At 53.7% G+C, this 26,325-nt stretch overlaps 1 protein-coding gene and 1 long non-coding RNA gene across 7 annotated transcripts in view; both read left to right on the top strand.

The window, feature by feature from the left end:
* LOC114016668 (uncharacterized) overlaps nucleotides 1-26,325 on the top strand; it is a 267,129-nt gene that overhangs the window by 226,676 nt on the left and 14,128 nt on the right. The gene's annotated exons all lie outside the window — the stretch shown is intronic.
* Nucleotides 2,239-3,899, top strand: SOX2 (SRY-box transcription factor 2). Its single transcript, XM_014282404.3, has one exon. The coding sequence runs from the start codon at nucleotides 2,807-2,809 to the stop codon at nucleotides 3,752-3,754; it is 948 nt and encodes a 315-aa protein (XP_014137879.2). The 5' UTR covers nucleotides 2,239-2,806; the 3' UTR covers nucleotides 3,755-3,899.

The raw sequence follows: 26,325 nt of genomic DNA, 5'->3' as shown, positions 1-26,325 counted from the left end.
GACACTCATAACCTGGAAATAAGAGCGCGTGTACCGCAGAGCCCATCACTGAGAACATTTGCAGACTACTTGTTTAATGTAAGCACTTTTCATTTCCATAAATTATGCCAAAGGCAACGATTTTTTAAATCCACTCAGATTAAACCGTCCCTCCGCAGGCCTTCCTTCCAACGTGGCTATATTCTTCCAGAGAGTGGTGGTATTATTGTCATTAATACAGAAAATCAGGGACTATTTAATCTTTTTTTTATTTTATAGCTAGCATCCCGGTCTGCCTTTGCTCCCGGCCGTGCATGTGTGTGTATTACACACCCCCAACCAAGCACACCTCCATACCCAAAGGAAAGGCAGAAATGCCCCAAAAGAGCCATTGCCCTCCCCTTATTTTCTGTGGTGCATTGTTATGTATATATGCCAGATAATTAATAGTTTTAATTATAGATGCCATAAACTAAAATAGCTCTGTAAATACCCGCCATGGCACAATTGCTAGGCATTTCCCATTCCTTATATCGCACGATAGAGGCAGTCAGGAAGGGGCCAGGCCCTGAAGGGCCTGCAGCGTGCACAGGGCCACCCCACGCACCTTCTGCAGCTACAGCTCGAGCAGAAATAGCACCCTGCCTCTGCACCACCAGCCCTCGGTTCTCAGTGTATTATGATGAACAAGCACCACCGCCACCCACCCATCCCCCCGTTTTTTTAAAAAAAGTTGATTATCCCTAAGGGTTTTTTTTGGGGGGAGAAAGAACATTATCAACTGCAGACCAAAGGGAGAACAATAAGAAAGTAAACAGCCGCCGTGCCCTCAGGAGTGTCTGGACAATCAGAATCCGTTTATATCCCACATCGCGTAATTTGCACCTATTTTTCGATGGTTTAACCTATCACTTATCTACGACTTATATATACATTTTCGAATTAAACACATTAAACCCGATAGGATTTATTTGCATAATCCACACACAGGAAAAAAGATGCGTTCTTGTTCGTTGGCGGGGTTTTATTATTATTATTTAGATTGGGTGTAATTGCTTGGTCCCTTCCCCCCCGCCCCGGCTCCCCGTCCCTCTCCCGGCTCCCGGAGGTGCCTCCCCGCCCGGGGCGCGACCGGGCCGGCAGGGGGCGCCCCAGTGCCGCGGCTGAGCCCGGGCTCTGCCCCGGCCCCCCCGCCCGCTCCGCGCCGCTCCGCGCCCGCCGAGCCCGCCCGCGCCCCGGCCCCCTGCGTGGCGCTGCCCCGCCGCCCCTCACCCCCTCGGGCGGGTCGGGGGAGGGCGATGGCACCGCCAGGCGGAGCGGCCCCGGCGGGGCGGGGGCGGCGCACAGCGGAGCGGGCACCGCGGGCGCGGCGGTGCGTGTGGAGCGAGGCCGGCCAGCGGCTCCCCCCTCCCGCTCCGCGGCCTCCCTCCCCTCCTTCCTTTGTCGCCAAGTGCGTTTTAGCAACAAAGGTCCCAACAAGAGAGTGGAAGTAAACTTAGCCGGGGCTTTGTGCGGCCCGTGTAGTGACAACAAGAGAAACAAAACTACCTATTTGTAGCGGCCGGCCGCGCTCCCCTCGCGTCGCCCGCACAATGGGCGCGGGGCAGCGTTACACCGCGGGCAGCGCTCCCGAGGGGGTCCCCGCCCCGCTTTGTGTTCGGCAAGGGTGGCATCTAGGGGACCCGTGTGTGCACTGGACACCCCCATCCCCCGGGGCCGGAGGCTGGAGGGAAGGGCTCCGTTGTGTGCCGCGGCCGGAGCGGAGCAGGGCCCGGGGGACGGCTGGAAAAGGGCGCAGCCGCTCCCCGCGCTGTGTGGTGCGAACGCGGCTCCCCGGCGGCGGCGGGCAGCGGGAGCGGCGCGGCGCCGGGCCCACCCGCGGGCTGCGCTTCCGCGGGGACCCCCGCCCGCGGCGGCCGGCTGCCGGCGTGCGGGGCCGAGCTGGGCCGGCACTGCACACGCAGGGCCCCGCGCAGCCGGGAGGACCCTCTGTCCCGAGGGGGACTGGCAAAGGGGGGGGGGGGGGGGGGCCGCGGGGAAGCCGTTCCCGCTCCGCTCCCCCCATGGCTTCTCCCAGCCCAAGCCAACACCAACTTTAAAAAAAAAAAAAAAAAAAAAAAAAACCCAAAAAAAAACCCCACAAAAAAAACCCCACCACGTAGCAACAATGCTGTTTACCCACTTCCTCCAAAAGGCGTGTGTGACCTGTTGCTGGAAGGGGCGATACAAAGGCTTCCCAGTGGCTGCCTGGGCCGCCTCCGGGCCCGCCTCCCCGCCGCGCCGTCCCGGCGGCTCCCAGCCCCCGCCCCGTTTCATGCAAAACCAGGGGTAGAGACTTGTCCTCAGTGGCGGAGCCGCCGCGCGCTGATTGGCCGGGGCGAACACATTTATTCCCTGACAAGCCCCCATCACATGGATGGTTGTCTATTAACTTGTTCAAAAAAGTATCAGGAGTTGTCAAGGCAGAGAGAGAGAGTGTGTGTGTTTGCAAAAGGGGGTAAAGTAGTTTGCTGGCTCTTTAAGACTGAGGTGGAGAGAGAGAGAGAGAGAGCGCGGCAGGCAGAGAAAAGGGAAAAAGGAGGAAGAAGAAGTTTTTAAAAATCAAGGCTCCGGCGGTAATAATAGCAGTTATTAGCATTATTAATCCATCAGCGAAGAGGAAGATCCTGATCTTGATCCAAGTGTGGTTTTGGGGAGTCCCCCTCCCCCCTTTCCTACCCCTCCCTAGGAAAAAAAAAAAAAAAAAAAAAAAGGTCCGGCTCGGGACTTCGCTGCGGCTGCTCCTCGCTTCTCTGCTCAAGGCTGGTTCCAGGCAAAAGTAGTTTGAATGTACAACATGATGGAAACCGAGCTGAAACCTCCCGCCCCTCAGCAAACTTCGGGGGGAGGCACGGGCAACTCCAACTCGGCCGCGAACAACCAGAAGAACAGCCCGGACCGGGTCAAGCGCCCGATGAACGCGTTCATGGTGTGGTCCCGCGGGCAGCGGCGGAAAATGGCCCAGGAGAACCCCAAGATGCACAACTCCGAGATCAGCAAGCGGCTCGGGGCGGAGTGGAAACTTTTATCCGAGGCGGAAAAGAGACCCTTCATTGACGAAGCCAAGCGGCTCAGAGCTCTGCACATGAAGGAGCACCCGGATTATAAATACCGACCCCGGAGGAAAACCAAGACCCTCATGAAGAAGGATAAGTACACGTTGCCAGGGGGCTTACTGGCACCGGGCACCAATACCATGACGACTGGGGTAGGGGTTGGGGCCACCTTGGGAGCTGGGGTGAACCAGAGGATGGACAGTTACGCGCACATGAACGGCTGGACCAACGGAGGCTATGGGATGATGCAAGAGCAGCTCGGCTACCCGCAGCACCCGGGTTTAAACGCGCACAACGCGGCGCAGATGCAGCCCATGCACCGCTACGACGTGAGCGCCCTGCAGTACAACTCCATGACCAGCTCGCAGACTTACATGAACGGATCGCCTACCTACAGCATGTCTTACTCCCAGCAAGGGACCCCGGGCATGGCCCTGGGCTCCATGGGCTCGGTGGTCAAGACGGAATCCAGCTCCAGTCCCCCCGTAGTCACTTCCTCGTCTCATTCAAGGGCTCCTTGCCAAGCTGGGGACCTTCGGGACATGATCAGCATGTATCTACCAGGTGCTGAAGTACCAGAACCAGCTGCCCCAAGCAGACTTCATATGTCCCAACACTACCAGAGTGCACCTGTTCCTGGCACAGCCATTAATGGCACACTCCCTCTATCGCATATGTAAGACAAAGGGGCTGGGGGAGGGGGGGGGCGGGGGGGGGGAAGGAAAACTAAACTAAACAAACAAACAACAACAAAAACTTTTATTAGAAATTCTGGACTTTTTTTTTTTTTGGACTATTTTTGTACAGAGAAAACGCGGGGCGGGGGGGTGGGGGGTGGGAGGCAGAAATTAAATCGACAAGGAACTTGTATAGATCTCGGAGGGGAAGCAACTACACAAAACTTTTAAAAAGTTCTAGTGAAAACGGTAGGAACTTTGCAGAAAGTTTGCAAAAGTCTTTACCAATAATATTTAGAGCTAGACTCAAAGAGCGAAGAGGAAAATGTTTTAATATTTGCAGGCAACTTTTGTACAGTATTTATCAAAAGAAACATGGCAATCAGAATGTCCATTGGAAATACAGAGAAAAGGAAAAAAAACCTAAACTCGCGAATTTGCCAATTATTTTTTAAAAACAGAGTCTACTTGGAGCATTGTGGATTTGGCAGCTGAATTTATTGCAGCTGCGGGAGGAAGGGAAATTATTTTACAGCATTTGGACATTTAAATTGTTTTAGAAATTGTACAAAAGACAAAAAAGGTAGGATGAGTACTTGCGAACCATGGGCTTGGTTTGCTGTAAAAGGGCAAACGTTTAGATTGTACTAAATTTTTTTTTTTTTACTTCTTGTTAAAAAGCAAAAATTGCCATGCAGGTTCACACGCCGTTTGTTAATTTATAATAACTTTTTGTTTCCAGACTTCATCCTGTTCAAAGAAAAGAAAAAAAAAAAAAAAAAAGAAAAAAATACCAACCTGAAATTACTGTGTTTGAAATATTTTCTTATGGTTTGTAATATTTCTGTAAATTTATTGTGATGATATTTTAAGTTCTTTTTTTTTCCTCTCATTTTCCGTAGTTGTATTTTAAAGATTCGGCTCTGTATTATTTGAAATCAGTCTGCCGACAGTCCATGTATATATTTGAACTAATACCATCCTTATAACAGGTACATATTCAAGTTAAGTTTTTACTCCATTATGCACAGTTTGAGATAAATAAATTTTTGACATATGGACACTGAAGTTCCGCTTGAGTCTTGGATTTATTTTTGTAACGCAAGGTGTTTTTTAAATAATTCATGCAGTAGAAGGTACCATCGTAGCTGGCCGAGTACGATAAATAATGCAGCGATATATGTAACGCAGGACTATTTTTTTGTATGTATATATAGAGAGAAGGACGGATAGCTCTGGTGGAACAGCTGCCCGTGCCTCCTGCCGGGGGACGGGGACGCGGTGCCGGACGCCGGTTCCCAGCTCCCTGCCCCCCCGGGGGCGGCGGGCAGGGGGCTCGGCCGCGGCCGCCTGTGCCCACTTGTTGCCCGCGGCGGGGCCGCGCGGGGGCTGGCGGGGCGCAGGAGCGGGGCCCGGCCCGGGCACGGCGGCCGGGCGCCGGGTTTGCCTATGCAGATAATGTCTTCTTCTCTTTTCCCGACGGTGCCTTCCCCCGCCGGGGCACGCAGGAGGGCAGCCGGCCTTCCGTGGCTGGGAACCGTCAGCGGCCAGCCCGGCGGCTGCGGCGCGGCGCTGGCAGGGGGCTGAGCGCTCCCCGCTCCCTTTGTTCGGGACTTCCCAAACTTTCCTCTCCTGGCTTCTGGGCAGCGCAGGAGGAGGCGAGAGGTGGGGGTGGGGGTGGGCTTGGCCGGGCAAAGGTAAGAAACAGCAAAAAGCGAACAAACAAACAAAACCCGTCGAATACCAGAGGCTTTCACGCTTTGTCACAGCTCTTTCTTGAATCCTATTTCTTAAATTGCCAGCGCGGTGTAGCCCCGTTTCGGACACTCTCTGCAGCCGGTCACAAACCCCACAGAGAAGCGGTGGCGCCCGCCAAATAGGAGGAGAGATCCGCCATCCGTGCCAGGTAGAGTTTTACTTTGTACAGTCGCGACCGCAGCGGCCGAGGAGCGGGCACGGCGCTGCTGCGCGCTCCGGCCGCGGGCCGCGTTCCGGCCGGCCGCAGGACCCATCGCCCCCGGGCCGGGCCCGGGCAGGGGTCGGCGGGCAGCAGAGCTGAGCAACCCCTGCGACAGCCCCTGGTCCTCCCCTTGGAGCCCCAACGTTTATTCGGTGCTGCTAACGCGGCCTCCGGTTTCCCTTGGGAAACGCGCGTGAGGGAGATGCTAATAATAATAATAACTGGGGAAAGAAGAAAAGGGGTGTGAAACGGGGGGCACTGTGATTGCAGACTGGTCGTGTCTTCTGCTAATGGCGTGTCGTGCATGGCAAGGAAAGGATGTGATGGTTGGCTTGGGCAAGGCACAAAGTGGACACTCTGGAATGGGGGCAAGTGTTGCTCAGCTTTTCTCTCTAGTATTTCTTTGTCGGTCACTGGATTTCGCTTTAGCTCAGGGAGGAAGAAGGCAGAAAAAGAACACCCACCCACCCCCCCCAAAAAAAAAAGTTACCTGCCTGGTTGTGGCTTTTATTTGGTAGTGCTATTTCCTAAGCTCAGCCCTGGCCTCCATCCTTGGAGCCTGGTGTCCAGATGAAAACTAACCATGCCAGAGTAGGAGATGTGGAGTTTTGCTCGCTGCCTTGTTTTGTAGTTCAGCTCCCTTTGTCCCTTTTATTTTTACACTGTCGCAGTACTTGGGAAGCACAGCGATTCCTGCAGATTCCCACTCTTTCTTATTTCTTTTACGTTAAGGCAACGAGTAAAATATTCTTTTTCAGAGCTGCGAGCGTTTACAATTCGTCTGGGGATTATTCACGTGGTAACGAGCCCACATTCCCGCTCGCCTCGCGGAGAAAAGAGAACCAGGAATAAAAGCCCAATCGATATCGCGATTCCATTTTTTAGAAGGGAATCTTAGCCAATTAACAGCAATAAAACCTGGCCCCTTTTTGAAGTGCTAACTAAAATATTCGAGGGGGGTAGTTGGAAATGTTGGTCCTTTTACAATTCACATAGAGAAGGCGAGCTAATACCATTAAACAAAAGGCACTAAGCCACATATTCAGGCTTAGTGAATTCAGCAACTTTTTATATGGGCAATTTGTTTAAGCTTAGATTTCGGAGTACGATGTGGAATATATGTGGTTGAAACCTGATCTCTCTTGGACAGATTCCTTACATCCATCCATCCATCCATCCATCCATCCATCCATCCATCCATCCATCCATCCATCCATCCATCCATTTAGAGAGGATAACCCAAAGCGTTTTACACGTACAGCTGAACGATTTTATTATATTTTTTTTTTAGTGTTACTTGGAGGAACGCCATTGTCCGCTGCTAATTTTAAATTCAACACATTCAGTAACCCCATTTACACCTAAGCCATTATCCTGGGCTTTCGCTTATGGCAGCTGAAACGTGTCGCAGAGCTCGTGGATATGTTTTTATTTTGGTTTTTGAAGACCTTTTGGGTTCTCCTTGTTTTCCCTCTCGTGAACTGTTGTTGTGTGCTTTATAGCCAGGGTGATGCTCAGTCCAAGAGCGCCAGCGTAACGTTTCGCTAACCTTCTACAGAGCCAAAATGAACCCAAGGATAAGATTATAGTTTCCCCTGTGATTTTTTTACGGTGTTTTAAGGACTGGGGTGTTAAAATATTTTGCGGAACTGGAGAGGTAGATTAGCAGGGTTTCTTGCCAAAGCTGGGAAGCTGGTATTACTGACTGTCCCAGGGGGAAATCGCTCACATTAACCACTAAATGAATATTTGACAAGGGCTCATTCGGGGGTATTATTACTACAAACGGGTCCCTACTGGACTTTCCAAGGGTCAAAGTGCAATGGTTCAATTAATTATTTAGACTGTTAGTAGATTTGGTTGTAATAGCTGTACTTATTTCTGCAACCGACAGCTTCTTGTGGCGGGGGACCCGGGGAGAGGCGCAGCCCGCGGCGGGCGGCCACGGGGCGAGCGGCTGCCGGGTGCCATCGGGCATTTCTGGGCTGAAAACATATTTTTATTCCTTGAGATGCCCACCGGTGCCGTGTGGGACATCAGGGGTGGCGGTGATCCCCGCAGCAGCGTGTTCTCTCGCAAGATTAATTCCTCCTGGTCCTCAACGGGCAGCAGACGTGTATATCTGTCTCCGAATAGGAGGTAGATAGCTCAGCAAGTTAATAGTATATAATATAGGTCCCACAGAAAGAAAGAGGCCCATTACTGATAGGTGTGATTAGATACACTTCAATTATTTAAATCCTGATCTAACTCAAATATTAAAGCCTAAAGCCTGCTTCGCTGCGTTCGAGATTTCCGAGGATATATGCAAAATGCTGCCAGCCTCGCCTGACACTGTCGTTTCAGCATTTTTGTTGTTGTTGTTGGGGGGGGGGGGGCGAGAGAAGGGAGGATTATTTTGTTTAATTTCTACAACAAACATGTCCGCAGTAGTAGATACTAAAAAAAAAAAAAATCTTGGGAGTGTGCGATTAGGTGACAATAATATATGTTGAATGAATAAGAGATAAGCTGCAAGGGGGGAGAGGGAAGCAGTAATTACAAACCCAATTCATTCAGCTTTTCAGGACTTTTGTTGTGGGAGCTCCATTGACGGGCTTCGAGCTGCCAGTTTTCTCACATTAAAAAGAACTGATCAGCGCCTCAGGGGGACAAGCAACACCGCTTAACTGCATAGTGATGGGGTCCTCATTTAGAGCCATTACAACAAGAAAATTAAACAGAGCCTTTGTGTGCACCAGGTTTACTTTTCAATTGCTGACAGTTTATAGCTAACTGCTCAGAGATTGAAGTTTGATTGCGGTTTGATCGCCGGCTAGTTAGCACCAGCGCTATTTTAGTTTTGGTAATTAAAAGCAGTTTTTCTGACGATGGCACGGGGAACCGCCAGAAGTTCGGTACTGTTCTGCTTTTGAGGAACCGGTTCCCTTGGTGAGGACGTGCAGCGGTGAAGTGAGTGTGGGGGCTGTTTCACTCGCGAGCTGAAAAGACAAGGAACCCAGGGATGGAAATTCTCGGAGCTGCACGTTTGGCTGTGCCAGAGCGGGAGGGCGGGCTGCGGCCCCCGCCAGCCCCGCTGCGGGCGCCTGGCCGGTTCTGCCCGGGGCCGCCTCTGCCCGGGGCCGGCTGCGCTCCGCGCTGCGGGCTGGGCGCCGCTGCCGGCGGGGCAGGTGCCAGCCGGCGGGCGGAGCGGGGCGGGAAGGGCGCAAGGCAAGACCCCAACCTTGCCGTGATGGTTTGTGAGCTTTGCTTTGCCCCTGGGCTGTGCAGCGGGTTTGCTGTGGCTAAGCCCGGTGCGCGCCTCTGTGTGTGTGCGCGCGTGTGCGTGTGAGTGTGCGTGTGTGTCTCTCTGTGTGCGTGTGCGTGTGTGCGTGTGTCCGTCCGTGTGCGCCTGTGCGTGCAGGGGGAGGGGGCGCGCCGAAACGAGCTGCAATTTTTCACTACAATTTAGCACGGTTGGTAGCGAGCCGGGCTCGGACACTTGCTGAGGGGGATGGTCCGTCCCCGCCGGTCCTCTGTCCCGCGGGAGAGCCCGAAGGGCTGTTGGCAGGAGGGGGGGGCCCGCTTGGGGGTCCCGGCTGGGGGGGGGCAGCGCAAGTTTCTCCCGGAGTTTGTCTGCGATAACTCCGGCTGCGGGCATCAGTGCGGCGCGCCGCCTCGCAGGTTCTCTGCCGTGTAGACAGAGAAGCTTGGACAGCGTGTTTTTATGTCTTTTTTTCCTATTTAATTTTCTTAAAAAAAAATATTTTAGGGTTTTGATGTGTTTTGTTTGTATCCCCGCCCCCGCCGGTGAAAGAGCCTCTCCCCCCCCTCCAAGTGCGTTTCAGACTGAAGTCACCGAGCGCTTGTTCCAAGGCAACCCGTTGACTCCTTCAGAGGAGCGAGAGGGCCGCAGCTGGGGGGGTCCCTGTGGGGCACCCCACGGGGCGGGGGCCTGCCAGGCCGCTCCCGGGGGGCGGGTGGAGCTCGGTGGGACCAAAGCGGCGATGCCGGCGGTTCCCAGAGGCTCTGGGGGCAGCGAGACCACAGCAAGCCCCGGGGGAGCCCGGCCAACCCCGAGGCACAGAGCGGGGCCGCGGCTCCTCGGCCCCCCAAGGCGCGTCCTCCCCCGGCGGCGGGCATCGGGCTGGCTCCCGGGCAGGCGGCGGAGACCCGGGCCCTGGGGCGCTGCCCCGGGGGAGCGGGAGGGGCGGCCCGGCCCTCTGCGGGCTCCCCCGCCCCGGGACCTCGGTGACCCCATCATCTCCGCAGCGGTTAGGGCTCATGACGTAATATGGGCGCTTTTTTTGAGGAAGGTCGTGATTAACGGAGCGGGGCGGGGGGGGGAGGCGGGTGTGTGTGTGTGCTGCAGAGAATCAGGCCTCTGCGGAGCTGCTCCCGCGGGACGCCTCCGGAGGGGTGCCAGGGCACATCCCCCAGGCTGCGGGCCTGATCCTGCAGCCCTACCGCCCCTCCTGCGGGCAGCTCCCGGGGCCCGACCGGGCGAGCGGAGCTTACCCGGGCCAGCAGGGCCGCCCGGCGGCGGGGCCGGCTTCCCCGCCCCGAGCCCTGCAGCCCCGCGCGGGCGGGCCGCTGGCTGCGCAGGGGGCTCTCGCAGCAGGGCCGGGGCTCGGCCCCCCTGTCCCCGTCTGCCGGGCTCCTGCCAGGGTCGCGGGGGCCACGGGAGAAGCTCTCCGACGTGTCCTGGCATTTCTTGGCATGATGGTTCCTTTAAGCTCTTACAAATTGCAAAAGTTGCTGAAGACGGAGAAATAATTAATGTATTAAAACAAGCAGCGAATTCCTCAGGAGGCACCTTATCAACTCCAGCCACACTGGCTTCATCCCTCCTCGTATGCTAATGCCCCGTGACGTCACCGGCGCCAGATTGAATGTGAATCAGTTATGAAATTATTAGTTTTAGCTTAAAAAGCAATCCGGCTCTCCCGCGAGTGGGGTTTGCATTGCTGCGGGTTCTCTCTCCGTGTCCTCCCCACTTTATACACACACAGTAGTTGCGACTTTCCTGTCACATGAATCAATATTTCCAAAGCACACATCCGAACAGGGGTTGATGTAAAGAAAACCATAGATTAATTGGGTCCCGTTTCTGAGACGGCTGTGTCTTCCTTATCGATATACACATTACACCCGAAACCAGACAATCGGATTTCCTCCTACTTTTCAGGTAGGCAAGAGCTCCTTGTGATTTATTTCTGTTAAGAGCCCACTGAGGGGGTGTGATTCTTTGCCAGCGTCTGAGAAAAAATACCCAGGAGTGTTTGCTTTTGCTCGCGATAGAGGAAAATGGGCCAGAAACGGGGGGAATACAGAATTTTATTTTTTTTTTGTTTGTTTCAAATAGAAAGATTTTTAGTTTGGATTTTGAAAAGGAGAGAAGCCCAGCGGTGGAGGGCCAGGGGATCTGAGCGGGGAACAATGGGAATTAACACCGTTTCAGTCGCTGAGGCCACTCTAATTAGATGTCTGGATCCGGCGAGATCAAATACCTGAATCTAACCCCCTCGGCTCGGTTTCTTTCGCTTGCAAATGCTTCTGAAAAACGGTTCTTGAAGAAACCGAACTAACCCGAAATTCACCGGAGCCCCCTTCGAGGAAGTTTTGCCGATAACAACTTTCTCCCCGGGCTGGGGGTTGGGCGGGGGGGCGGCGCGTCCCCTCCCCGCGGGCCCGGAGCTGCCCGCGGCCCCGGCCCAGCACCCCCCGTAACCCCCCGCGGCCCCCCTCGAGTGCTGGCGGACACTTGGGTCTGTTGGGCCGTTCCTCTCCGCCCGTCTCCCGAGAGCAGGCTGCTCTGCTACCATGAATTATGAATAAACTTGTGGCTCTTGCTCCTGGGGACACCGCCATCGGCCCCTCGCTCGGCTGGCGGGGGCCGGGGGGCCGAGCTGCCCCGGCCGCGGGGCGGGAGGTGGCACCCGCCCCAGCTCCTTCCTCCAGCAGCCCCTGAGCAAAGGAAAGAAAGAAAGGAAGAATGAAAAAGTTGTAACTGGCTAAGAAGTGAGTTTTCTGACTAATGAAATCCAAAATGAGTGGCGAATATAAAGTATTGTAAGATTTCTTCCCTGCCCCCCCGGCACTGATTGGCAATACTCCTTTTTTTTTTTTTTTTTTTTTTTTTTTTGTGTGTTGGTTTGAAAAGCAGGAAGAAATGTAATGAATTGAGTGCTGTCAGAGATGTCTTCTCTGTTGATGTGGTGAATGGCAGTAGCTCCCTGATCCAGTGCAGGTGCAGTAGAGCTGGGGAATAAAAGAGGGGGGCTCTCTGTTCAGTGGAAAAAGCACATTCCCTACAATAGACCACACACTGCCAGCCAGCACGGCATCAGCTCACACTCTCAGACTTTTTTTCGCCTCTTTCCACAGTCCTGAGCTCACAAAATGGCTATACATTAGCACTAGTTAGGGTTTGCTTTTAATGAACAGTTGTGACTCCTTTTGACCAACATTTAAATCTGCTGTGCTCTCTCTGAAGACAGGTCTGTTTTGATCACAGTTTTTTAAAAATGGCCCGTTTCCTCACAAGGCGGCTCATTCAGGGCCATCAGTTGCATTTGATTGGGGAGAAGAAAAAAAAAGACTCTCGATTAATAAAACGCGTTTTCCAAGTGCTCCTAACGGAGAAAGTTTTTTTCTTTTCTTTTTTTTTAAATATATATATAATAAAATGATATGAGGAGGAGGAGTGGCACTGTTTTTAAATGGATGAGATGGTCTAATCCTATACATGAACGCATATTAATCCTGTTTAGAGATAACCTGTCTCCTTTTTGACTTAATATATTAACCTTATACAAGGATAAAAACTTTGCACTCCTATTAATTCGGTCGATTGGCTTTTCTTGGCTTATTTCCGTCACTGGTTTTTTTTTCTTCCTTTTTTCTCCCCCCCCCGCCCCCCCCCCCCGGGCGATCCGTTCAGAGGAAGCTAGATGGTTACACTTGGTTACTCAAGTTTTATTCGAAATTATTTCCAAAGCGAGGGCTCACTCCTCAGCCAAGGGGGCTGATTGATTCTGTCCCTCTCCGCCTCGCATTTTATGTGCCTCGTCCTATCGCGGCCAAGCCAATGAGCCGGGATTTTCATGGCATCCCGGAGCAGCCCTTGCTGATTCCTCTTGCACCTATCCTGCAAGAAGTAGATTAAGCTCTTTTGGATATACTTGCTGATGCATTACGCTGAGGAAAATTGCTCGGCGTTTGCTTATAAAAAACCATGTTACTGTGAAAGTTCTTTTTTCCCCCTAATCGTGGTAACAAATAGCATCAGCTCCTGGAACAGTTTGGCAAAGGCATTCTTTGCCTGAATCCTGCTAAACGGCAGAAGTTGACAGCTAACCAGTTATTACCTGAGCTCCGAGTAAACTCCCCCTTCCCCCCCCCCCCCCCCCCAACTGATAACAAAACGTATTGGCAGTAAGTGACATTAGAAATAACAGTCAGATGCCCGTGGGTGCCTGGAGCGCTTTTCCAGGGGTCAGATGTTGTCATTCCACGCACAAAAGAAGGGATCTTGTCTACATGGGAGAGAAGAGATCATATCGATGCGCCTATATGAAAAATACAGATCGTTTACACTCTGTTTTCGGGATGTTTCAAACGCGCCAGAGCATCATCACCTGACAGCGCCCTATTTACTGCCAACAAGTTGGAGCTCTCCCAGCGCCAGCCTTCGCCCCGTTGCAGCTTGATAGTAACAGAAGGAAGGCTGGGGCTTTGGGGGTGCCCAGTCCCTCCCAGGCTGAGGCTGCGCGGGGTGGCCGGCAGCGCCGGGGGGGGAGGTGCGAACTGCCCTCCCCCCCCGCTCCGGGTTTCCCACTTGCTTCCCCCGCGCCACTTGATAGCCTTTGTGTCCTCTTGCTGCACACACCCATAATTAATCCTCCTTCTTACCGCTTACATCCCGGACCCAAGGGGCAACTCAAACCTATTTAGATCGCCTTGGCTGGTTGCACAAATTTAAGTGGCAAATGAGTTATAAACCTAATAACTGCTTTAATAAAAATAATGATTTGATTATGGCAGGGGAAAATTGCTGGAGTGCAAGGATGCGGCTGGGTTTGCGTTCTGGTGGCGGTGAGACTCGTCTTTGGATTGAACTCAAACGCCTTGTAAAAACATTGCTCTGGGAAAAAAAAAAAAAACCACCCACAAACAAACGCAAACGAAAAAGCTCCCGAAAATTCCAATCCCAAACCCAACCTTACATCAACAAAAAATCGTGCCGATTCGAGGAGCGTCGTGGAACATTTACCCATAATATTCAGAAGAAGAATTAATTTGCAAACAGAAAAATCAATATGAGATTTGGATGGCTTTGAATTAATTAAAAATAAGCAACATGGGGGACCATTAATCACAAACGCTGGTACCTCTCTCACTTTTTTCCCGTTAAGGATGAAGTTTCTGCGCCTCTTTCAAGTGTATTTATGCTTCTAGTTTTACAAGGAAAAGTGAGGATGGAACAAGACCGGTCGCGTTGTCCTCTCTATACTTTTAACGCTAGCATATTGTTTGATTACTAATTCGAGTTAATATGATCTTTATGGCAACATAACAGTGGATAATTGGCCCTTTTTCTGAACAACAATGTAAATCACAATCGCTTTATTATTTAATAACGTCAAACGCTTCGTTGGATTGGCCCCGACAGAGAAGACCTTTTCTTTCTAGGCAGTGTTGTTGAGAAAGAACAATGCAGATCTAATTGTGGAGATTTCAGAAGTTGGCTCCTGTAAATGAACAGCTTAGATATGGAAGTTCCAGCAGATGTCTGCACTTTTCCCTGTGACAAACCTTGTAACCCCCCTTCCTCCCCCACTGCCCCGTCCTCCCCCCTCCCCGACTTATTGAAGATTTTTTGTTCTCACATCCTAGCAACAACCTAAATCTTCCAGTCGCAAGTACACCCCTTTCCCCTCGTTGCTATACAGCACTTCACATGGCAGGCTTAAGCGTACACACCAAATTAGTGCTTGGCCCAAGGCGCGCTCGCCCCTCGCTCACTCCGAGCCCCGACCCCCCCCCCTCAGCTGCGGGCTGGGGGGGGGGTGTCGGGCCGGCGGGGGGGGAGGGGGGGGGGGGAGGGCGGGGGCGTTGGGGCTCTCGGCGCTGCGGTTCTCCACCGTCTTGCCAGCCCTGTAAACGTGCCGGCGGTTTGTTTTGCAACAGTTTGGAGGTGACTGCAAGTTGCGCACGCCGTTATGTGGCAAGGAAACGTGCCAGAGCCTGCTAGCCCCGGGGGGGGCGGCGGGACGGGCCCCCCAGCGGACCCCCCATGTGCTACCCGCTGCCCTGGGGGGGTCCTGCTTGTCCGACCCTCCTTGTCCGGCCCAACTGACCCAAACCCTCCCGGCTCCACCGAGACATCAGCAATGAGCCTGCCCGGCGCGGCGTTGTGGGGCACGACTCCGGGGACAGGGATCCCCCCGGGATTGCTCCGAGGGAGAAGGTGCGCGACTTTTGGCGGGGGTGGGGTGCGGGACGCGCATCCCAGCGCGCATTCCCTCTCCCGGCCTGATGCCCCGGCCCTGGGCTGCGCGCTGCTCTGCGGAGCGCTCCGCGCTTCGGGCGTTGCGCGGGATTTTCCCCTGCGCTTGAGGCGACCTGGCCGGGATCAGTCGGCTGGGGCAGTGGATCCCGCCGGCCCCTCCGAGGGCAATGCCGCGGAGAGGAGCTGATCTGGCGAACTTTGGCGCTGGCAGCGCTGCCGAGCCCCTGCCCCGTCCTGCCGGCTCGCCCCCAGCCCCAACAATGCGCGCTTTGATGTGCGCTGAGGGCCCCGCCGGCGGGGGGTTAGGGTGGTGTGTCCCACCCCTCCGCGTAGCCGGGCGCTGCCGAGGGGCCTAAGAGATGAGGCAGATACACCGCATTCGGGATATTTCCCTTTCCTTTTCTGTTTTTCTGTCACTCTTTTTGTTAGGTTTTTTTTTTTCTTCTTTTTTTTTTGGCAATTTTTGACACAAACTAGCTAAATCTTCCTCCGCAGCAAGCGCGGCGAAGCCCCTTTCTGCTCCCTCCCGGGGTGCTCCCACAGCTGCCCGGGGCAGGAGCCCCCCCATCGCAGACATGCGGGTCCCCGGTGCTGTGCCTGAGGGCTCCCCGCCCCCCTCCCGCCCCCCCATCCGCTCAGCCGGGCCGTGGCGGGGCATCGCCGTCCCCGAGGCCGCGGCCACCAGCCTCACACATGCGGTGGGGTGAGGGGTTTGTTCCTTTGCAAGAGCCCACGCGAGGAAAGTATTGAAAACCAGGTGGGGTCACTGAAATCCCCCCAAACAAACCCAGGTTCGGTAACTCGGGGCTGCAGCCCTGCCTGCGCCATGGGAAGCGGTGGGTGAATCCTTGTTGACCTTTAGGCCTTTTTCTTCTCGAGTGGGTGGAAAGTCTTGATTTTCTTTTTTTTTTCTCTTTATTTTTTTTTCGTTCTACCCTTGCCGGATTATTCGTTTGTTTTACAACTTTCCTTTCCCCGCTGCCATCACCTGGCGGGGGGAGCACCGCGCACGCTGGATGCGGCCCATGGGAGCGCTGGGGGGACACAGGGCGGAGCGGGGGTCGCCGGGGCTCTCTCGTCCGGCAGCAGCGGCCCTGCGGCGTGTCAAGGGTTAACTGCACCCGCTCTGGGGCTCTGCCAGCGATGGATGAAACTGCCGCGACTTCCCCCAAAAAAACATCCAGAGGAGAGAGATCTCCCGGAGCCCCGGGGTACGGCGGGCCGGGGGCGGGGGAGCCCGGGCGGCTGCCACTCCCCCCCTAATGAGCTCATTTCCATGTCTGCGCCTCCCGCAACTGTGAGAAAATCCGCCGGGACACGCAGCGTGCCGATGCGGCCCGGGCTGCCCCGGTCTCCCCGGTGACAGCGCCCGCCCGGGAAAGCCGCGCCGGCTGGGGGCGAAACTAGTTAAATAAAACAAAATAAAACTTCTCCCGGCCCCCGCACCTCGCAGGTTTCCGCGGAGGGGGAGGGGGGCACCCCACGCCCACGCGTGTCTTTCGTGGGGCCGGGCTCCCTAAGCACCCGCCCGGAGCCCTGCGCGGGGGGGCGGGAGGGTGCAGAAGTGCCCGGGGACAGTCCGGGAGGGGGAGGGGAGCGCTGAACAGCCCCACACTTATCAATAACAAGATGTATAAATATCAAAGTGAAGGAGCCCGAATAAGTCTTTCTAGAAGCGAGGAGGAAGCTTAAGCAGCTTTCTTTAATGGTGATTTGTAGCTCTGTAAGGGGCACGGATAGCAAATACCCTGCAGGTGCATGTTGTAACACTGCCATCCGGACTTTAATGTAGATTACTCTCCAACTCGTTTGATCGGTCCTTTGAAACCCTTTACAATTGCCTGTGACGAACCGCCAGTCTCAGGTTTTTTTTCTTTGAATAATGCCTTAAGGGTAAGTCCTCGGGGCTTTTAAAGATCTCCAGCACATTTTAAAAAAATCACGTTAGATTTTTACTTTAGAGCGTGGGTCCACGTCTCTCAACTTGGAGCTGTTAACAGGCATCTTTTAAATCATTAATCATCTAATAACCACTAACTTTACTCTAGAAGGGAGCTAGGGGGGTCTTCTAAAGACCTCCAAATTTCTATGGCTTTTGGGATCATACTGTTTAAAATTTAGGAGTCAAACACCCCATCCCTCCTGCTGAAGCCCTGGAGCTGGTGGGTCTCTGCTCTTGGTGGACTCTGCTGGGTGAATCTGTGCTGAAGGCCTTTCTGCTGGCCTCTGAGAAACGCCCGGCGTGGGTTCAGAGAGCAAAGCCGGAGGGTTATGTAGGGAAGAGAGCCGGAGGGTTATGTAGGGAAGAGGCCCGGGGGGCGGGGGGGGGGAAGCGGGGAGGGCACCCCGACCCTGCCATGGGGTCTCTGCCCGCTGCTGTGCCGGTGCCTCCCAGCAAACAGTGAGCATTTGGGGGGGGGGACGAGGGGGACACACACAAGACGAGAGGACGCAATGAATCCCTCAAATGTTTCCACTCTCTCGCAAATAACGTTTAACCTTTAATATTTATTCGTTACTACTAATTCAAAAAAATAATTACTGAACTTTTGGCCCTTCGACTTCCACAAGTGGCGCTTTGTTTCTCTAAAATAAACTTGGGAGAAGCGATTCCTCCGTATCAAACTAGAGATTTGAATTAAAGGCCCATTTGGGACACTTGAGACTACAAAGGGTTACACATAAATAAATGCCACATTTGCCTACTGCAAAAGTTTTCTCTGTTCTTTCTCAGTCACAACAGGGGAGGAAAAAGCCGTCGTTTATTATCTAGCGCTGGGCAGGAGCAGCCCCTCCAGAATGTGCTCTTAGATTTGGCCGGCAGAAGAAGGACTCCCCCCCCCCGCAACAGCAGCTCCTTTTGTTCTCCAGATCTCTTTCCCAATTTCAAGCTTCACTTGCAGATCCTAAGTTTGTTTGTTAATGACGCTATTACCATCTGGCTCGTCCTACTTTCCAAAAGATATAAATCTCCCCAGTTTCATTGCCTACATTATCATTTAAGTGCCACCATAGCTGGAAGAAAAATATGCTTTCAAGGCTGCAAATTCTCTTGCACGGAGGAACTTCCCCGGGCGCGGAGCTGCCGCCCGCCCCGCCGGCCGCGGGCCGCTTGGCAGGGATGCCTCCAAATGGATTTCACCTTGCAGCGATGCTGGGAGAGGGGGAGACAGCACGATTTAAGTTTTCCACCAGAAACTTAAGTGAACCTTCTCCCCACCCCCGCCCCTTATTGTGGCTGTTTAATGCATCTGGCTACTTTGAACCGTTATCTTCGGCGGGGAACGGGATGCCCGGCGGGGAGAGGGCAGGGTGGGCCCTGCCCCTGACAGGCTCCTGTTTTCCCTCACCCAGCGTGAACTCCCGTCTCTCTGCCATTAAGTACATCTTCCATACGTGTGAATAAACCTTTCCTACAGGCGTCGTACAGCAAAGGGAAGAAAACTTTGGGCTCCTCTTAGTGCAGAGCAGTTGCAGATTTGTGTGCGTTTAAGCATAAAGGGACGGGGGGAGGGAGAGAAGGGGTGGGGGAGGGAGTTGGGTCGGTTTGTGTATGGGCTCCACAATGACTCTATTTATTCGCTGCAACCAGCCTGGGCAGATTGAATAGGCGAGAGACACTCAGCCTTCCTAACGCGTGGGCTTTGTGGGATCCCGTCCCCACAAGCAGATCCCGCCTGCTAATTTCCCGTTCTGCGGGGGGACGCGGCCGTGCCCACCAGCTCTGTCTCCCCCAAGCACCAGCCCCTCGCCTCTCCGCGCACAACTTCAGCGAGGGGAGAAGTTTAAACCTTTATCGCTGGGTGTCCGGCAACGTTGCTGCCGAAAAAAATCCCCAGAGCAAACCCCCAAACCGTTTTATTTGAATACATGCATGGGCGCACGCACACACAGGTAGGTACACACAGCGTTGGCAAGCGAGGGAAGAGATACTCCTTTCATATGGGAAAGAAATCCAGGGATTTTTTTTCCCCGAGTGATCTAATTGTTATAAATAATTACGGGTGAAAAGAAAACTCACTTATTATGCACTTCTAATACTGTGATTGCAGAGGAGAGAAAGGGGGCCAAACCAGTGATTAATTAATATCGCACTGGCGTAGCTGTTTGCTCGCTAAAGGCCTTTTCCCCCCTCTCCGCTGCCGAGTTATCATTCCAGCTCGAGTCATGTGTAGCCAGGAAGGGATCTTGTTTATAAATTTATATGACGACCTTTTCTTTGTGTGTGCTCTAAAGTTGATATGGACAAATTGCAGAGGTATACAATTTAAGTAGATGCACTTTTAATCACCGATCATTAAAATGGTTATGTTAAATATACTCAATTACATGCATGACTTCACCCCAACAGTACTTTCTATTCTCCCAGCTGCTCACGTATTCCTTAACTATAGTCAGCAGAAGAAACTCGATTATGCTGAATCCATACATTTCTATGGATTTCATCAGCCTAATTAATGCTTCAGTGTGGTCCATGTGTCTGAATGGTCCCTTTGCTATTACTTGGGTAAGGAGGCAGTGCTGGAATGCAGAGGGTCTTTCTTTCAAAGATACCCATGGGGGTCACTCTAGGACTCTAATGGCAAAGGTAGCAAGTGTTAAATAGCAGAAACATGCAGAGAAAGGGAAGGCAGCGATGTAAAAGGGACATTGATACTGTAGGTATGCCCAACAGGTCAGTGATGATAATTAAAACTCTTAAAGAAGAAAAGGTAAATGGAAAGCTTCCACAATTCGTAGCGTGCCTCTTTAAAAGCAAACAAATCAGCCCGCAGAAATGCACCTGGTGAGGGAGAAAAAAAAAATGAAAAAAAAAAAAAAATTGACGGCAGATTTTTAGCCTAAATAACTACCAGGGCAGCCTCTTCTGCGAATACCGCGTCTGAATGCCCAATCTCTTCTCTGGTTTTCTTGTTGTCGAAATGCAACATGTCACGGCGAGGATGCGCGGCCGGGCGGGGCCGGGCGCTCCCACGCTGCCGCGTCCTGCGCGCCGGCTGCTCCTGCGGCCCCGGCCGTGCGGGTACCCTCGGCGCTGGCAGCAGCAGCTCTTCCCCTCCTCTCCCCAGCCTTCTTCCGAAATGAAGAAGCAATTAAAATAAATGGGATGCGTTGCAGCTTTAGCGCAAACAGCCAATGGCTGCTTTCATAACACATCCTCCCGTCTGAGCCTTTAGTGGGATCTAAAAGGCAAGGGCGCTTCCTGCTATTCAGACAACATTTTTAATCGATGAGAAATGCATCGAGATATATTTAATTTTTTTTCCCACCTGTTGTAGTAGAAGAGCATCTGATCACACCGTTCTCTGGCTGCTGGGAGGGGAAACCAGAGATCTTTCTTGTCACCGACTGCACTGCCAAAAAGGTGGTGATGGAGCCCGCATCTCTTCCCCGCTCCTCCACCGTGCGCTCTGCAGCTCAGTTGTCCTAACTTCGAGTCAGTGCCTTGCTGCAGCCTTCATCCTTCAAGTGGAGAGAGAAAGCAGGGAAGATTTCAGATCTATAACCAAATTATAACCTAGGAACTTTATGCTTGTCATGCTAATTTAATGACTTTTATAGCAAGTGTAGACTTTCTGTCTTTTGAAATTAGCTCTTCAAGACGCTTTGTGTAATGACAGACACTAGACATAAGAGACAAATGCACAGGCAATAGTGGGATAATAATCTGGCAAACACTGCACCATTTAATATTAAAATGTAGAACAAAGTGCATTAGATCTTAGCAGAGATGTATGTCGTTGTCCGATGACATTGGTCCATGTCTGGGCCCCAGACTGACCCGAAGGGAGGGTGTCCTCCGGCAGCCGCTGTGCCTGGGTTCACCCAGAAAATGAGCAAATACCAGATGTTAAGTACGAAATCGTATTTCGTGCAGTGTGGTGCCCCTTTGCTTTCCTGGGGTGCTCACATGCGCCTGAGTACTGTAAATATCCTGATTTTGAGAACCCGGTTCTGCTGGGCCTGGCCTCTTGCTCGGTTCCCAGCGGGAGGATGTACATGCTGCGCTCGCGTATATGGCTCTGAATGTACACATCCCCCCTCCCTTAAGAGCGTTGCTGTGCACCCATGTTATGAGTGGTCCAGAGATCCGTCTTGATGGTGTTGATAACAAAGGGAGGGCTAAAGCCAAAGCTATAGGTGTATTGCAATCTGGGTGACTCACTCATTGCCTATAATTGTAAATAAGGTAAGTTCACACGACGATCGGGTAACGAGGGAACAAGAGGCCTATTTTAATCAGGTGGTTATCTCTCCTTGGTGGAGATCAGAGCTCCATCGCTCCTGGCCTTCTCATTGTGTCCCCCCTGCAGGAAATGACAGCTCCTTCAGAAAAAGCCAACTTGGACCCTGGATGGGATTTCAGCTCTTTTGCACTACACATGTACCAATTGTCATTTTACAGGTACAGCAAAACCTCTAAATTATATAAGTGTATAAACTCGGCCTCATTAAATCCCCCCTTTTGGATAGCCTCAAGGTTGGAGGGTATATTACTGTGAGCCAGAGGAGACTTAAGTTATATCCAAGTGGGGATTGAAACATCGCGGTGCTTAAGCACACTCCTTGTCTCAGTTACAGAGGTTTTATTTTTCCCCTTTAGAGCGTTATAATATTCCAAATGCAACAGTTTCTTTATGTCAAACCGAACTATCTGAAATCCTATTTCTTGAGTCAGCCTACAGGTCCCTTTGTGGCGGGGACACAATCACAAAGATATGATCAAACAGCGTGGCCCGACTGAAGAGAAATTTCTCGTTCATCTGAGGGAGCTTCCTAATTTGAAGCTAAAGCCCTCCCCTTCCAGAAGGCACCTGAACACTGTATACCTTGTGTTCTTGCCCGTGTGCCCGGGTAGTAAGTCGGGGTGTGCAGAGGGACAGGGGGCGGTGGGCAGCGGTCACCCCCCTTGGAGCGCTCCCTGCCTGCAGGCCGATATCCCACCCGGGCCCACCCAGACCTGGGCGCCTCGGTGGGAAACTCACGCCCGGGAGCTGCGGCTTCTCCCCGCCCTGCGGTGCTGCGGCCCAGGGGGCTCTGCCCGGGCCCCCCTCGGCCCGGCCCAGCTCTGGCCCCCTCGGCAGGGCGCTGCCAGCTCCGGTCAGAGGGGCACGGCGCTGCGGGGACCACCCTGCAAAGCCCGGCGCGAAGCCCCCCGAAGTTGGGATTGCCGGGAGGGGGTCGCCTCCCCCCCCGCTCCCCCCTTTCTGCAGCCCTCGCAGGAGGGTCAGTGGTTTAACCAGGCGTCACCAGGGCTTCGTTTTATTCCCGGCCCACTGAAGCGTGTGGCTTTCAGTGACTGATGGCCGCGGTGGCTGTACGCAGCACAGTTGCTCTCACGGTGCGCGCTCCAGATGGGCACGTCCCGCAGGCTCGGGGCGGGGGGGGCACGGTCGCTTTGGAAAGGCCACCGAGACACTGAGATTTGTTCTGGGTCAACCCTCCACAAACGCCAAAGTTGGGAAACAACTTTCGCAGCGTGTGTCGGGGAGGGCGGGAGCGGCGGCGGAGCGGCAGCGGGTGCCGCGGTGCGGGGTGCCGGGGCTGGGGGCCGCCGGCCCCGCCGCCCCCCCCCCCCAGCGCATCGCCCCTGTCCCTCTGCCCGGCTCTCCCTCCCCGCGTCCCGGACGTGCAGACAGCACGTTTCCAAACTTTGAAATGCCAAATCACGTTATTGCTGTGGCAGGAGGCTGCTTTCGGATCTGTGACAGCTGAGTTTTCCCTATCGATTATGTGACACTGCAGTTCATTTACACAGCTCAAAAGCTTTAAGACACTGGAGGAGTCCCCGGTTTAACCCGAAATCCTAACAGAAAGTGAATCAACTTTCTGGCCAGTGTCTAAACTGATAGATCAGAACTTAATTCGGAGAGACAGAAAGGGAGAGAAACGACAGCACGGATTTATCTTGCCCAGCGTCCTTCGCTGAAACTTCAGGAACTGCGGCGCGGAAAGCCCAGGGCCGAAATGCTAATTAGGAGCAGCGCGTTCGGTGTCCGGATACGTTATAGATTTTGGAAAGCAGAATAGAGCGCTTGGGGGCTTGTGCGGGTGCGCCAGGTACGGCCGTGGGTGGCGGCTGCCCGCGGCTGCGGGGCGCGGCGGGGCTCGGGGTGGCCAGGGCCGGGGTGCGGCGGGGCCGGGGTGCTGAGGGACTCAGGGTGCTGCGGGGCTCGGGGCGGCCGGGGCCGGGGTGCGGCGGGGTGCGGGGTGCCGCGGGGCCGGCGAGCGGCGGGACTCTGGGCTGCCGGGGCCGGACAGCAGCGCCCGGCGCGGGGCCGGCGCCTTTCGGGCTTGCCCAGCCGGAGCGCTCCGGCCCAGCGACCGGGCGGCGGGAGGGGTGGGGGAAGGGGGGGCCCTGGCATTTTCCTCTCTCACATGGGGTCGGGACCGGCCCCGTGGTGCTGCCGGGTCCTTTACTTGGCTTCTTTAACCGGGGGCTTTCCAGGAGTCAGCTCAGCTCCCGGTCCGGGCTGGTCCCTCCCCCTGTCCTCGCCGAGGTTTCATTACTTGCTGTTAGTGCCTGGAAACAATAAAGGATGTGGGACTGGGCTTTTATTGATTATTTGTCACCCTGTATTTGTCAGTTTCAATAACTTTTCCTGAAGTTTTACTTACGGGCACTTGAGCTTTCGGATTAGGCCAGCTCTGCGGATTGCAGTGAGGGGTAATTATCCGCTGGCCTGCTTCCCTGCAGCCGGAGAGAAAAGAGCATTAATGTATAGAATGGGCAGGATCCGGCCTGAGCCCCCCCTAAAGCGCTGCCCGGGCGAGAGGCGGGAGCAGCCCGGAGCTCGCCGCGGCCCCGCCAGCTGCCCCCCGCCCCCGCCCCGCTCGCCCTGCGCGGGGTGCGCCCAGCCCGCCGCCCGCTGCCTCCTGGCTGCTGGGAGGGGGGGGGCTCACCTAGGCCCCCAGGGCCGTGTGTGTGTCCCTCCCCCGCCCCGGTTTTGGAGGCGAGAGATCAACCCTCGAAAGACGGGCCCGCTCACGGGGGGGGCGGGGAGGGGGGGGGGGGGGCACGGCTCTGGGGCCCGAACCGGGGCTTTCGGCATCGGCCAAATCCCCGGGATTCAATTAAAAAGCTGGCTCGCGCCGCTGGCGGGGAGGCGAAGCCGGGGGATTTGTATTATGAAGATCGACTCTTCAAAACTGCCCGCCTGGCAGCCCGGCCGCGGCCCGCCGGCGGAGTGGACCCGCTGCCTCGGGCGCCCCGGCCCCAGCCCCGGCGGCGGAGAGAGCAGCCGCGGCGGGGACGGCCCCGCGTCTCTCGCAGCCTTTTCAGAGAGGGGGGTCAAACCTTCCTCGAGAGAAAAGACCTTATCTCGGGCCATCTTCCTCCTCTAATAACTTTCCTACGTCTCCCAAGCGATGCACGCTGCTCCGGACGTGCTCCAGCTATATGCATTTGTAAGCACACTAAGGCCAAGCTAGCATAAGCGTTCCCCGGGCTGGCAGGGTGCCTATCGTGTACAGTATAGCGTTTGATGTACTGTATCTCATACCACTGCAAGCTAAGAGACAAGCGAACACAGAGTGCCCAGTTACACAGGATTTAATTACAGCAGAATGCATTCTCCATGCTGATTAGGAGCAAAAGCAATCTGGGGCTTATTTGCCACAATGAACCAATAAAAAAACAATTTATTAGAGCAATAATCTCAGCCCCAAATGGTCTAAATATTATTGTTTCAATTGCATTGAGGGAATTCAGACTGAAAGTGTTACACGGAGAGCATCAGGGGGTCCTTCTCCATGAATTCAGCAAGAGTTTCTAACCTCCTTCCAGGGGCTTGCTTGCCGGCTCAGAGATCTTTGAGACCAGGGGGTGAGTCCCCCCATTCCAGGTCCAGGTGTCGGCATTGCTGCAGCACCTACGAGGCAATGAGCACTGCGGTCGCAGCTGTCTGTGCTGAGGCAGACACAGCATAGAGCCTCCCACTAGGTCTTACAGATTTCCTGCTTTCCAGTGATTTATCTGTGAAATTCCTAGAAGAGGGGAGGCCACACAAAAGACCCCCAAGCCATAGGCCGAGATAAATGCCTTGTTGTAATATCGTTAGAAAAGCACCCTGTGATGTGCCAAAAATTCTCTGGTGGGGATGAGAGAGAAAGGCATTCCCTCGGGAGGGTGCTGAGCACCAGGACCGGACTGGGGCATGTGGGGAGGGTAGGGGGGCCGCTGTGCCTTTGCTTCCCCTCTCCCATGTGAAATGGCTCCCTTCATGGCAGGGTGGGCGTGCAGTCTGGCAGGGTGCTGCCCTGGGGGGGTCAGTGGGGGGCCAGAGGGCGCAGGCGATGCAGCGCTGGTGGGCCAGGTCGTGCCGGGAACGGCGGGGTCCCCTAGAGCTTAAAGCCTGTGACTCAGGGGATGCTGATTTTGCTTTACAGCTTTCTGTAACTCCAGTCATCTCTGTCCCAAACCGGAGAGGACCTCATTTCCTGCTCAGTGCTCTGCCAACCACAAGGTCTTTTCATAAGGCTGCCAGGGGTGCCTGGCTGCGGGAAGGACAGTCAGTGTTTGTCACCAGGGAATGAGCTGGCATCATAGCTCTAATCTGAGTCAACAACCTGGCTAGTCCTGAGCATGACTTCATAAATCATGCTATCTAATTGAAAGGCACATGCTTATATATGCAGGGTTGTTAAAAAAGGATGCAAAAAAATAAAATGCAACAAGCACTTCTTTTCTTCCCACTAGCCTATTAATCAGTCACCTGATTGTTTCAATTTACATTATTTCATGCAGGAAAAAAAAAGGAAAACATAAAACCATTTTGTATAGCCATAATAAAAACACAAACGAAAAAAATCATCTCTTAATGAGAGGCTTAGCCTTTTTCTAACACATCCCTAATAACAGGAAAACAATCTTTAAGTGTTTTTAATTTAAATTGTTTTCATGTTTAATGAAAAATTGCTAAATAATATTATCGTGTGTCTATGTATCTATTTAGCACCGAGGTGTATGATATTTCAAAACAATTGAACCAGTCTTGAAAGGAGAGAGTCCTTTACCATGCCTGCATTCACTTCTCTCAATATTGGTTAATACACACTCGCTGGCCTGCCTTTCTCTCATCCTTCCAGCAGAAGTGCAAAACAAATCTGGGACAAAAGCTC

Source organism: Falco cherrug, chromosome 11, assembly GCF_023634085.1.
Source record: "Falco cherrug isolate bFalChe1 chromosome 11, bFalChe1.pri, whole genome shotgun sequence".
NCBI lineage: Eukaryota > Metazoa > Chordata > Aves > Falconiformes > Falconidae > Falco > Falco cherrug.
Note: the sequence above shows the minus strand (reverse complement) of the source record. Positions and strands in the feature narration are given on the sequence as shown.

Excerpts from the sequence above, each read along its gene's own strand:
- SOX2 (XM_014282404.3), top strand. The coding sequence starts at position 2,807 with ATGTACAACATGATGGAAACCGAGCTGAAACCTCCCGCCCCTCAGCAA.